The sequence below is a fragment of the Trichoderma ghanense genome (assembly GCF_004382785.1).
Source record: "Trichoderma ghanense strain CCMA-1212 chromosome Unknown scaffold_10, whole genome shotgun sequence".
In the NCBI taxonomy this organism is placed as follows: Eukaryota; Fungi; Ascomycota; class Sordariomycetes; order Hypocreales; family Hypocreaceae; genus Trichoderma; species Trichoderma ghanense.
The window spans coordinates 718,095-731,235 of record NW_027395673.1 but is presented as its reverse complement, the minus strand read 5'-3'; the positions used below and the strand labels follow the sequence as shown (position 1 = coordinate 731,235).

General features: G+C 54.3%; 5 protein-coding genes across 5 annotated transcripts; 3 read left to right on the top strand and 2 right to left on the bottom strand.

The window, feature by feature from the left end:
• Positions 1–580: 580 nt before the first annotated feature.
• CCMA1212_007828 (Methylthioribose-1-phosphate isomerase) lies at positions 581–1,741 on the top strand (the record flags this gene model as incomplete). Its single annotated transcript, XM_073704989.1, has 1 exon — positions 581–1,741. The coding sequence occupies one exon, from the start codon at positions 581–583 to the stop codon at positions 1,739–1,741; it is 1,161 nt and encodes a 386-aa protein (XP_073556538.1).
• Positions 1,742–1,886: 145 nt separating this feature from the next.
• CCMA1212_007827 (uncharacterized protein) lies at positions 1,887–3,192 on the bottom strand (the record flags this gene model as incomplete). The annotated part of the gene is made up of 2 exons (XM_073704988.1): positions 1,887–2,074; positions 2,130–3,192. 2 exons carry the CDS (start codon positions 3,190–3,192, stop codon positions 1,887–1,889), a joined length of 1,251 nt encoding a protein of 416 aa, XP_073556535.1.
• A 2,737-nt stretch (positions 3,193–5,929) lies between these two features.
• CCMA1212_007826 (uncharacterized protein) lies at positions 5,930–10,178 on the top strand (the record flags this gene model as incomplete). Its single annotated transcript, XM_073704987.1, has 5 exons — positions 5,930–5,938; positions 6,420–6,558; positions 6,632–7,747; positions 7,868–9,413; positions 9,581–10,178. 5 exons carry the CDS (start codon positions 5,930–5,932, stop codon positions 10,176–10,178), a joined length of 3,408 nt encoding a protein of 1,135 aa, XP_073556536.1.
• Positions 10,179–11,204: 1,026 nt separating this feature from the next.
• On the top strand, positions 11,205–11,738 carry CCMA1212_007825 (uncharacterized protein; the record flags this gene model as incomplete). Its single annotated transcript, XM_073704986.1, has 1 exon — positions 11,205–11,738. The coding sequence occupies one exon, from the start codon at positions 11,205–11,207 to the stop codon at positions 11,736–11,738; it is 534 nt and encodes a 177-aa protein (XP_073556537.1).
• Positions 11,739–11,886: 148 nt separating this feature from the next.
• CCMA1212_007824 (Putative branched-chain-amino-acid aminotransferase TOXF) lies at positions 11,887–13,141 on the bottom strand (the record flags this gene model as incomplete). The annotated part of the gene is made up of 2 exons (XM_073704985.1): positions 11,887–13,004; positions 13,072–13,141. The coding sequence occupies 2 exons, from the start codon at positions 13,139–13,141 to the stop codon at positions 11,887–11,889; spliced, it is 1,188 nt and encodes a 395-aa protein (XP_073556488.1).

Here is a 13,141-nt window from a genome sequence, read left to right as displayed (position 1 = left end):
TCTCGATCTCGAGCATTGTCGACCGCCTGAGAGCGTGTCGAGCGTCGATGCGACAGAAGAGCTGGCCGCAACGGTCGAGGTGCATCACCGACATGGGTGACCCCTGACTCGAGGCGCGCGGGCTGCCAATGGCGGCGGGGGAGCTTCCAACTGGCCGGATTTTGTGTTACTCCGGGGTCGGGCGGTGAGACGGCCGCTTACAGGCGATGATGCAGTTTGAACCGCTGTAAGTGAGTCTCGTCTTGGTTCTCCTGATAAGAAGCAGCAAGAGAGTGAATGTATTGGCTTGATCAAATAGAAGGGCAATCTCTACCATCTTTCACTTGCATCACCAGATAATGTTCATGCCTCTGCGTTCATGAATAATCAGAGAAAACAATATAGGATGAAGCCAATGACAGGCGGATTCCAGGGGTCCATCGTGGCGATTCCAGCGCACGTTGCTGGATGAGGGGCGCGGCAGAATTTCCAAAGGAGGGGGCATCTGCAGCTGCATCAAGGGACTTTCATGTGAAAAAAAAGTTGGAAAGATTCAAGCCACCAACACGAATCATCCCGGCTATCCAACCCCAGCATCACAATGTCGCTCCTGCAAGCTGTCAAGTACCAGCGAGGCAAGCTCGAGGTCCTGGACCAGCTGCTTCTTCCCCACGAATTCCACTATGACACCGTATCGACGCGACAAGAGGCCTTTGACAGCATCGCCACCATGCGAGTGCGAGGCGCCCCGGCCATCGCCATCGTCGCCAGCCTGGGGCTCGCCGTCGAACTGCAAAACAACTCCATCTCGGGCACCTCCGACGGGGAAGTGATTGCGCAGATTGACAAGGCGCTGGATTACCTCAAGGAGAGCAGGCCAACGGCCGTCGATCTGACCAACGCCATCAACCAGCTCAAGGCGACCATTCGAACGGCCGAGGGAAAGGGCAAAGACGCCATCGTACAGGCGTTCATTGAAGAGGCGGAGAGGATATTCGAAAAGGATCTTCAGAGCAACCTGTCGATAGGCGAGCACGGCGCACAATGGCTCCAGGCAAGGGCTGGCGCTTCGCCTGATCAGAAGATATCCGTCCTGACGCACTGCAACACCGGTGCGCTCGCCACCTCGGGCCACGGAACGGCGCTCGGAATCATCCGGACCCTCCAGTCCAAGGGATACCTGAAGCACGCCTTCTGCACCGAGACTCGGCCCTACAACCAGGGTAGCCGACTGACGGCGTTCGAGCTCGTCCACGAGGGCATTCCCAGCACGCTCATCACAGACTCCATGGCCGCTGCGCTCTTCCGAACCAAAAAGGCCGAGAACAACATCGCTGCCGTCATTGTGGGCGCTGACCGTGTCGTCCGCAACGGCGACACCGCCAACAAGATTGGCACTTACCAGCTGGCTGTTCTAGCCAAGCACCACGGCATCAAGTTCATCGTCGCCGCCCCCACAACGAGCATCGACCTGGAGACCAAGACTGGCGACGGTATCAAAATCGAGGAGCGTAAGAGGGAAGAGTTGACCCAGATTTCGGGTGCCGTCGTTGGACCAGACGGTCGTGTCGATGGAAACAACAAGGTGCGTGTGGCGACGGCCGACCAGCGAATTGATGTCTGGAATCCTGCATTTGATGTGACTCCCGCAGAGTTCATCGACGTCGTCGTGACGGAGAAGGGTGCCGTGGAGAAGGGACCTGATGGCACCTTTGACTTTAGCCAGATTCTGCCTGAGCGATGGGCAAAGGTGGTTGGTTAGAAGACTTAGAAAGAGACGGGAATAAATAGAGGCATTGAACATGCCATCACGCGGGAAAAGACCAGCGTAAGAACACAGCGTCATAAGATTTTCATTCACAGCATTCAATATCCAAATAACCAACTAATTCCAGTTCTCGAACCTCTCATTGGCTGATTGCGTGCAGGATGAGCTTCTGGTAGTCTTCGACCGCCTTCTCCAGGTCGCCAACTGTAATGTACTCGTGATCACCGTGAGCAACGAGAATGCTGCCCGGCCCATACAAGTAGCGAACATAGTCGGCATCAAGATTGGGAATGTCAGTGCCGTAGTTGACAATAGTCGGTTCAAATCCTGTTACAGGTCAGATAAAGCTTCTCCAACGTGTTCCTGCACTTATAATACTCACCTTCAACATCGCAATTGCACTCATACGGCCCATATCCGTGCGTACACTCAAAGGCAAAGGCATCCTCGTCAGTCTCCTTCAGAATATCCGCAATCTTTTGCTGCACAACCCTGTGGCCCTCCCTTTCAGATCCAACGGCAACCCGGGCCGCAAGATCCACAAAGGCCTTTGCCGGAATCACATTCGCAGCAACACCGCCGTCAAAGCGGCCGACATTGAACGTAGTGTTGCCGAACAGAGGGCTGGACCCGAGATCCGTGTCGAGGATCTTGTTCATGGCCCGAATCATCAGCTCGTTGGCCGACTTGCCCATCTCGGGGTAGCCACTGTGGGCATCCTTGCCCTTGGCCACGGCACTGCAGAAGAGAGCGCCCTTGTGGCCGCACGCCAGCTTGTTCTCCGTAGGCTCGCCGAAGATGGCCGAGTCGAACGAGAGAGGCGGATCCATGTGCTTGAGCGAGTCGCTAAACAGCCTCATGCCATCGCCAGTCGTCTCCTCTCCGACGACGAAGAGCAAAATGAGATCCTCGGGGTTGACGTCGCTGTTGGTGGAGAGCAAGTGGTTCACCGCCACGATCTGGGTGGCGACGCTGCCCTTGGCGTCCGTCGTGCCGCGGCCCTTGATAATTGTCTTCTTGGAGACCTCGCCGCCCTCGATCTCCCACGGGATGTGCGGAGGGACCACGTCGATGTGGCTCGTCACCAGCGTCTTGTAGCTGGGCTTCCTTTCGCCGCGCCACGCCAGGACGTTGAACCGGTCGGGCACGTCCGGATGGTCCTTGGGCGGAGGGACGAACTGGATGTCCACCTGGTATTGGGCCTGCTGCAGGTAGTCGACGAGGAACTGGCCGACTCCGTTTTCTTGTCCATTGGCTGACGGGGTCGAAACCAGCGCCTCAAGGAGCTGGAGCAGCTCGTCTCGCCAGGACGGAGCGTCTGCACTGGCAGGCGGCGAATGAGACGAGCCGGAGTGGCCGACTTCAGAGAGCGGCTGCTGCTGCTGACCTGCACAGAGTGCCAGCAGCGCCGGAAAGACGATTGCAGTGGCTGAAGCCCAATGCATTGTGCGGATGGTGCTTGGAGCTGGGAATCTTTCAGCTCTCGGGGCGGTGATGTAAACAAATACAACGTTGAAGCCGGTTTAGGCCGTAGGGGCGAGACCTCAATTGACAGGCCTCAGATCCACGTGACTGACGGAGGCTTTCTGCACTCGAGAGCCTTGACGCTTTACGTGCTTTCTCAGCTACGTTGACGATACGTTTCGTGGCCAAATGGTTTCTCTTTAAGCCTTTAGTTCCGCCTTGTTGGTGTTACTGTGCTACCGGCAGTTGCCGAGCAGATGAAGCTCAAAGGTTGCAGCTATGCGAGCTAATGAAAGCTACTTATGGGAGTGCGGATGACGTACCCGGGAATGAAGCTTTGGGGGTGCAGGTATCGGTACATGAGCAACAATTTATTTGGTAAATGAGTGATGATTATGATAATTTCGTCGATCTATCCTCATCTAGGTAGGTAGAGTAAAGACCGAAATGATAAAGTTGAGGAAGATACGGTACCTACTTACCTTGTACAACACAGCTGCTAATCTGACTGTCGTAGCATCACCGTGTAAGTCAACCCTCTGGAACATAACAGCCACCTCTTCACCTCCAACTTAGGCTCAACATTCAAATCTTCCGCATCCTTTACAATAACATTCTGCAGCAGCTCTCCATTTATAGAAACAGACAATGCCACTCAGGTGGGTTACTCGCCACAGGGACAGCAGTCACTCCCCGCCTATCTCATGTCCTAACCGGCATCACCAACGCACCCTCATCCCCAGCCCAAACTCCTCGCAAACAATCAATCCCCTGAGCGAACTCGATGCTGTCAACCCACGGCTGCGTCGCCGCGTGATCTCTCAATCTAGAAATATCTTACATCGGCTCGCGAACAGTAACACTCATCTACTTCCACTTGGATGGATTCTAGTGGGCTACATACAATACGCAAGCCCTCCAATACCCCTCAGCTCACATACCTTGGCTTAGATGAGGCTTTATAAGGCTACAGCGAGATCAGATACATGCTGATCTTACAAGAGGCGGTGGTGCTATATGTACCTCGTCTTAATGTCGACATCAATTACTACCTACATTAGATGGGTTACATAGTCGTCCGGAGCCTGGGTAGCTGTATATGCATCAGATAAGGCTTGCTCTGACGTGTGTTTGGTTGACAAAAGCCGTGCTGGTTCCGAGCATGCCAGGTAGGCTCAGTTTCGTCAGGCTTTTCATGGCGGCGATTGAAGCAAAATGCCGAGGTAATTGGCCACCATGCATATGTCCCTTACTCAAATTATCTTGTGCAAGTTTAGGAAAGAAAAAAAAAAGAAAGAAAGGAAAAGGCAGGACAGCCTCTGGTTATCGAATCGATGCTTTCCTCAGCCGCCCAACCTCCAGCAAAGCCTCGATATACCGTTCGATCCCCAACCCTCCCCCGCCCCTGATAAACAGTTCCGAACTTTAACTATATAGACGGGAGGGTGCCTGTTGTATGGGCTGGCTGGCTGGTAGTGGCAGCTGTAGGCAGGCCAGGGGGTGTCGGTCGATGTCAGGGATGGATCGGAAAATGTTGCTCTGTTTGTTCAACTGGCCAATCGCACGTGAACAGAGCCGATAGGTTCTGTTGTTTCTTCCCCGCCGGACGTCAAATTAGATTGATCACCTTGAGGGGAAGCGTCAATGTAGGTAGTTTATATCTCGGCCTGGAGAGCTGCGGTTTTCTTTGAATATGGGGCTGTATGGACCCCCTCTTCGGTCAATGATGAAGAGGCGTAGGGTGTGGTTTCTGACGACTCTGGCTTCGTCGAGAGCGCTGCGGTGGGAAGGTTGGAGACTACGTTGACAGCGTTGAGTGGAATATACATTCTTCACACTAAACAGTGAGTACTCCCTGGAGAAGGACGTGGAAGTCGTTCCATCTTACTCTAGGTAGATCCCACATGGACTTGTATCGAGTAGCGATAACATATCAGAGCTCTAATAGGCGGTTGCTAGAATAAGCGACGACAAGATGCCTCGCATAAGCAATCAGGACGATATTGACATTTGTCAGCCAGACATGTTGCAGCAATTACACATGCTCAAGCGTGTTGGTCTCCTATATGTATGTAGTAGGGAAACAGTGCCACATATTGAGACGAGGCAAAAGATGCGGTAGGTTCAATATTTCCTAATGAGGCAATCGACCAAGTTCCTGACAGGCGATTAGCGTGGCCATCTCGTGGGGCGTCTCCATTCACCTGCAACCACCAGGTATCTATTCAGGTACCTATACAGCAATATTGGATTCGTGGCTCCCAGACCTGGAACTTGGATACAATCTTCTCGAACGGGGTTGCTGTCATCATGCTCAGGGAGTGGTACAGGAAGCCGTCAAGGCGCATTTTAGGCTTCCCGTGATGGTGTCATTTCTCGATTCGGGTGTAGCAATACCACCTCATACACGTGTCTGGGGCGATGCTTGTGAATGTGGTTGAGCCGTAGGCAGAGCCATCTATTTCACTCTTGTTCATGTGCACAGCATGTTCCTTGAACCGTCGAGGGCTCAAGAGCCAACCAGTGGGAATAATAGAATGACGGCTGCGTTTAGTGACCAAGAGGTTCAACGTTCTGTTTTCTCCCTGTTGGTGTCTCTAAACGCAAGATGGTGACTCAGGTGCCGAAATACACATTACCGCCATTGGAAGTAAGGTGGTAAGGCAGGTATCAACTAGGTACCTAAGGTACATGTAACCTTACAAGAGACAGGGTAGAATGGCAATTGTAGGCGGTGAGCGTACCTGAACCTGACAAAGGGTAGGCATTCAGTTGTTGCGCCAACTTCGTACGTAAGCCACAACTTGTATTTTCCATCGTCCATCCTCCCACCAAGCTTGGATGGAGATGCATCATTACTGACTTCAACCCATTGTTCCACTTCTGTATACTTCTTCCTTTACCGACGCTCATCATGGCTGACAATTTTCTGCGCCCGCCCCCCGACAGAAGGCAACGGGAACGGGGACCAAGCCCGGCGCGGAGGCGGACGACGTCAACGGCCGTGGCCCAAATCAAGCTGACCAGCAACCCAGGCGACATCAGCAGCCCTCAAGATCGACCCTATATCCGCGCGGCTGAATGGAAGCTTGGTTATCCGCTGCCAAGTGACCAGCTTCCCGTTGATGCCCAAATTAGTGACCAATTCAGGCCTCAGACTGCCAGAAAGCTGCCTGACGACTTGATGAAGGCGGCAAATCTCAGCTAGGCGCTGGCAGACGGCAAGACACGACCACGGTTTGCACGGCTGCTGTTTGCAGAGACGCTCCAGAGCAACGCGCGCCTTTTGGCTGCGTATCTGGGATTCGACACAGTGACACAGCTGTACATATTTGTCGACTTTGAAGGTAAGCACTCCGCAGCCCATTGTCCTCTCGCCATCGCAGACGTTTTGTCGCCTATCCGTCAGCCTCGAACTAGAGACTCATACGGGCTTCTACCCAGTGCCAAGGGTGCTCATCCAGCTACTTGAGTTTTACGTCAATCGTGGTCAGCCGCTGCCGCACCATCGACGGTCAACAGGACATCGGGATGCCAGCTGCATCATCTCGCAAGCATACAGCGTGTGGGAACGCTTTGGAGAGCTGCAACAGCGGTGGCCCCGCCTCAAGAATAGTCTGGATGGAGGAAAACCAAGTCGAGTGATGGTCCGGCCTGGTTTCTGCTTTGTTAATGATGATGATCCCACCGCCGTCCCCGACTACCCATTGTCGCTTCTTTCAGCTTGCTACAGACTGATCAAAGCGCATCCACTTCGATTCTGCCATAGTGGTTCATTGGACCCGATGGAATATGTCTGGGGCATCCACCACGAAGACTGGATGCGGGCTCATGCGGTGATTGTCTTCACAATCACGAGGCAGCTCACGATAGAAGGCATTGTCCGAAGCTGCCAACATACGTCCGTCGCCCTCAAATTCGGAAAACCGTACCACATGAGCCTAGGCTCTGAAATATATGGCTACGTCGCATCTGAAGAGCTGGCAGCTGGTGAATATCTTCTCCGAGATCCCGCATACGACGCCACTGTGATGCAGACGATGTCGCGGCGTGCCACGGACGAAGAGATTGCGTATGTACTACGGGACCTTTCCTCATGGCGGTCCAAGAGCGAATTCGAACGGTTGAGCATATTGCAGGACAGTTGGGGCGCATTGTCCGAAATTGTGACAGAGGCTGTCTGCGCAACCCTCGATCTCATCACCCCTAATATAGACTGGCTACTTGATTTGGACAGCCCAAGAGTCCAGTCTAAATCGGCGCCAATGAGCCAGAGACAGCTGTTATGCCTGAAGATGTGGCTCAAAGAACAGATGCAGCAGGAACAATGCGACAAAGGAGAACCTGCGAAGAATGGGGAGACATTGCCTCTCGGCGCTGCTGACTCTGGGCCGGAGCAGTTAAAGGAGATGGACGCTTTGTTGGGATACGCTTCCCGGTTCAACGAAGAAGGCTTGTGCGATATCCGCAGACGGAGAGGTTCTGGTGTGTACGACTTGGCTACAGAGATGGAATTGCAGGCACCTCACATCTCAGGTACGCCTCCTTCTGCCTCTGTTACTACCGCGGCGGCTTCCCAATCCGGAACCTTCCTTTGCTGAGAAAAGCCCACGTAGCTATTTTGACCTACTCAAGTTAATCTAACGTAGGTGGCAGACGCAAATCAAGTGGCGCAACTCCTGGGAGGACCCCTGCGATGCGCCATGCTGTTCAGCCAGTGCGGTACCGGAAAGACACGCGTGATGCTGTTGGCCATCAAGTTTTTGATCGAGGAAGGTTGCTCTCTCTCCGAGTTTGGACCTTTCAAGCCAAGCGTCGTCATTATGCCCTTGGCAATGTTCGGCACGGCTGTTAGGGAACTGGAACTAAGATGGCATGAGGTGTTTGATATTTGGGTGCTCTGTCGTCCCAGAGACGGCATCCATTTCACCCACCACAAGACAATTGATAGTGCCGAAGAGTTCCAGCAGCAGATTGGCAACTGGGCCGCGAGGAGGAGGGACGAAACGGTTGCTCGCGTCCTCCTTTTGGCATCATATGAGAGCTGGCTAGAGTTTTCCCAAGCCTCGAAAGGTAGTCAACCGTTGGCGAGTCAGGCAAGTGAGACCGACGTTTTCTGGGATGAGCAGAAGAAACGAAAACGGAACGCCAGTGTCGAGCCCCTGTGGAACGTCGTTGCTCTTGACGAGTGTCAAATTCTCCAAGACGATGCCAATGGGTACCGGGAAATGGTAACGCATCTGGATCGGGAGGCCCTTCTTCTTGTGTCCGGGCACCCGTTTCTCGCCCTTCGAGACATGTCTATCTATCTTCGAGTACTGTGGGATGCAGCCTGGCCGTTCGGGTACCGCTCTGATTCAAAGTCAGATTGTCGTGAGCTTCTCCGTGATCCGACAACGTACAGACGCCTGATGTTTGGAGAAGCCATTGATGGGATAACTCTGGACCGCCTGATCAGCTCAGGCTCTGACTCAGATAGGGACGCGTATGAGATGCTGACGGACTGGCAAAAGGTACGATGCGAGGAGTTCAAACTCTACGTTCTTATCGGATGCGGACCAGCTTATCTGCTTCACCCGGAGCTTTTCAGCGACCTCGAGGCTCTCTCACGACGTGGTATTGCTTCCCTGGGAGCTGTAACCAAGCAGATCTTGGACATGATATCCGTCAGGCGAGGCATGTTCACGCCTATAACACTTCCCGATGGTAAGGTTACATGTCTTGGGGGAAGCGTCGGTCGTCTGGCCGTACGGACTATCAAGCTCATGCCGTCGGCGTCAGTGGAGCAGGGGCTCGGCAAATCCATGTTTCAAAAGTTTCGGTCCATGTCCACGGCTCTTGACGAAGTCATGGTGAATCCCTCATCGCAACAGGCGCTTCTTCGCCGAGTGTCGATGATAACCACAGATGTCAAGAATACGACTCTGACCTATCCGACAAAGCGCCTTATTCAGAACCTGCATATCCTACAGGAGCGCGTGCTAAGGCATCCAATATCCATGGATACAACGGGTGGGCTAGAGTGGCTCTTATATAACACGGGGGAATATCGGAGCCTGGAGTTCCCCTTGAACAGGCTGAGCCAGGTCAGATACGTTGCTTCAGGCAGCCCAAAATATTGCCACGTACTGCTGAGGGCATTCCAATGCCAGGAAGAGGAAGAAAGGCTATTGATCTTTACGAGTTCCCCGTTGACTGGTCGGTAAGTTGACTTGTCCGCGCCGGGCAGCAACCACCATACGCGACTCTTGTTGGCCTTTCCTGGTATTCTGTCTTCACCTCGCGCCGGCAAAGCTGACTTTTGATTGATAGGATCCTTACCGCACTCCTGGTGGCTTGCGGAATCAGGACTCTTCATCTTACATCAAGACACACTCAAGCGGATGTTGACCGGGCCGTCAGAGTCTTCAACCACAAGTTCTCGCCGTTTACATGCCTCGTGACGACATTCCAGGTTTTGGGTCTCGGCGTGAGCCTGCATGAGTTCTGCCGTCGAGGGATCATTGTGGAGCTGCCTCAGGACCATGCAATGCTCTTGAGTGCAATAGGTCGGCTTTGGCGAGTCGGACAAGACAGAGACGTCGAATGGGAGATTCTCGTCGCCGAGTATAGCTTCGACTCCTGGATCGAGGCGCGACTTACGGGGCAATATGCTGAGTTACTGGGCGACCTAGGGGGCATCGACGAGGCCATTGTAGGCCACAGTCGAAGACTCGCCGCTTTCGAAATCATCAGGAAGCAACTGGGACAGGAGTATTCACTGTACTACAGAGGTGGAAAGGAATGGCACTGGACGGCAGAGGCGCCGATTTGGCGAGGCAAAGGGCTATTTGAGTCGGCGCTGGGTAGGTTCTGTCTCAAGCACCCGGAAAAGGCTCATTTGGTACAGCCAAGCAAGTATGACGCTCTTTTCCGGGTCTGGAAGGTTGGGATGGACATTACCTTGGAGATGGTGGAAGGAGTGTAAAAGGCCAGGAATGTTGAGACGGATCAGGCATGAGTGGCGGCGGTTTTGCTGAAGCGTTTATGCATGTTTACTCGGGGGAAGGATGCTGTGGTTGCTTTGAGAAGTAGCGTTGTGTTGATTCTTTGAAAGAATGATATGGTATTTGTCAAGACGCATTGGGTACTGGGTAGCTAGTATCCCGAAGTTGAGAAGCCGATGGCTCATCGAGATAGCAGAATGTGGATCAAGGTGTGTTGGTTCTCTGGGTACTATCTTGGCGTGAACACGTCGAGCAGTAAAGATAGCCTGGAAAGGTGTGAAGCAGCAAAGAGAGAAACGCATGTGAAGGTTGCCAGCCCTGCCAAGCCCGTCAAGCACATGAAAGAAGATGAGAAGCACGGGCGAGCCGCGGCAGCAGCCGTGTGTGTTTTACCCCGGATCTTCGCTTCTCCGCACAAAACTCCAGCCTTTTTTCCCCGCAAACCGATGCAGGTCAAGTTTCCTGGTTCGAAAAGACGAAGAAATTTGCCAGGGTATTAATAACGGGGTAATTTGAAGAGAGAAGATGATGATTTTCATGAGATTTTGCCTTGTGCGGATTGGTGCCTGTTGAGGGGAGCAGGCAAGCAGGTTTGTGAGCTGCCTGATTTGGGTATGGGGTCCGGTGGAGGGGGGGTTTGGGTTACGAGGGTCATGCTTTACTTGGTGTGGTTGAATGAGATGAGTCGAAAAGAATGATGATGGAACGGTTTGGCTGGGGTACATGGAAGGATTGGGATGGGTGAAGTTGTTGGTTTGTATGGGATTGGGGTGATTTCCTGGATGAGTGGTGGATGGATGGTGGGTGTAAGTGAGCAAATTGGTAGGGGAGAGGAGGTGTATATAAGGATCGTGGAGGGACTGTGTTGTTGAGAAATGAGTTTGGTTGCTCTTTTGCTTCTCCGCCATCCTTGTTCTACCATTGACTGGAAAGATCAATTGTTTGCCTGCTATACATTAATTCCTATTCAACTCCTTCAAACAACAACACGAACAACACCCATCATAATGCACCTCCACCTTGCCCTCCTCCCCCTCCTCCCAACCCTCCTCCTGACAACCGCCCAGTCCACAGACCCCAACCCCATCCTCTCAGCAATAACCTCCATCTCGTCCCACACGACAACCCTCAACGCCACAATCTCCTCCTGGACCGGCTCCCCGCTCACCCTCCTCGCCATCACCGCCCAGTCCGGCACCCTCCTCGAGAGCATCTACGCCGGCACGCACACCGCCTCCCGCGCGGCAAACCTCACGCTCGATCAGACGCTCGCCGTGGCCTCTGCGACAATCACGCTCGCTACGGACGTGAACCAGACGATTACTACTATTATCGAGGCGAAGAAGAAGTTTGATGGGCTGATTGTTGCGGATCCGGTGGTGTTGTTGAATTTGGGGCTTGAGCGGGATGCGGCGAGGGAGTTTGGGGAGAAGGTGGTGGAAAAGGTGCCGGTTGATTTGCAGGGCGTTGCGAGGGGGTTGGTGCAGGGGATTGATGATAGTTTTGCGGAGGGGTTGGCTGCGTATGAGGTGGTGTTGTGATGTCTTTGACGGATATCAGGTTCAGTGTCTGTAAGCTGGGTCCTGAGGGAAGGTGAATAGGGGCTATATAGCTTGGATGAAATGTCATGATGCTTTTGATTTGGGCCCATTCGTGATTCGTATATACAGACCACCTTTTCTCACACTTTTAATCCATCTCATCCACCGTCTTCGCATCAAACCCAACTCCATCCCCCGCAACCCCCTTCCCATCCTCCTCGCTCACCGCAAACCGCCACCCAAACTTATCCTCCGCCTTACCCAGCTGGATGCTCTTGAGCGCCGTCAACACCTTCAAGCACACCGGACCCGCATCCTCCACGTCGTCGGGGATATACGTCACCGTCTCCGCGCCGTCCTCCGTCCTCGTCACCTTGGGGCCCTCAGCGAATCCCTTTGTGCCGCGGCGCGTGATGCTCCGGATGGGAACCAGCGCGGCCGCCGTCCCCGCGGCAAAGACCTCGCTAAAGGACGGCAGCTCGGCGTACTTGATGGGGCGCTTCTCGACCTTCCAGCCGTAGCTCTGCGCGAGCGCAAGCACGCTGTTGCTCGTCACGCTGTCGATGACGCACTTGGAATCAGGCACAACCAGCGTGACGTCGTTGTCGTCGGCGGCGCCCGTCTTGACGCCGATGAAGCCGCTCGTGCTGAACTCGTCAATGTCCTCGTGCCTCGCGCTGTCCAGATGCAGCGTGATGCCGAAGCCCTCCGCGCGCGCCTTGTCGCTCCAGCGCAGCACAGGCGCATAGTTGCCGCCGACTTTGGCATGGCCCGTGCCGTTCGGCGCAGCGCGATCAAACTCGTCCAGCACGAGCGCCTTCACAGGATGAGACCCGTGATACACCCCCGTCGGAATGACAAACACGCAGAAGGTGTACTCTTCCGGCGCAGACAGGCCCAGCTGGGCGCTCGACCCGTAGATCTGCGGACGAATGTACATGGCGGCGCCCGTCTCGTGGGGCGGCACGTAGCCGGCGTTGAGGGCGACGGCGGCTTTCACGGCCTGCAGGAAGAGGTCGACGGGGACGGGCGGCATGCAGGCGACCTCGGCCGAGTGCTGCATGCGCAGGGCGTTGCGGTCCGGGCGGAAGATGGCGATGCTGGCGTCGCCGGGCATGCGGAAGGCCTTGAGGCCTTCGTAGGCCTGCTGGCCGTAGTTGAGGGCGGGGGCCATGCCGTGGATGCGCATGTACGGGTCTGCGACGAACTTGAGGGGCGTCCACGTGCCCGTCTTGAGGGAGTAGGTCGATTCAATGTGGCCGTTGACTGCGAGCAAGCATGTGAGTGAGTTGTCAGTTGAGGATTGATCCGGGTGGTTTGGTTATGGACGGACCTTCGCGGACACGGAAGCCGACGTTGGACCAGTCAATCGTGTTGACCGGCGGCGGAGGAAAGGCGCCCAT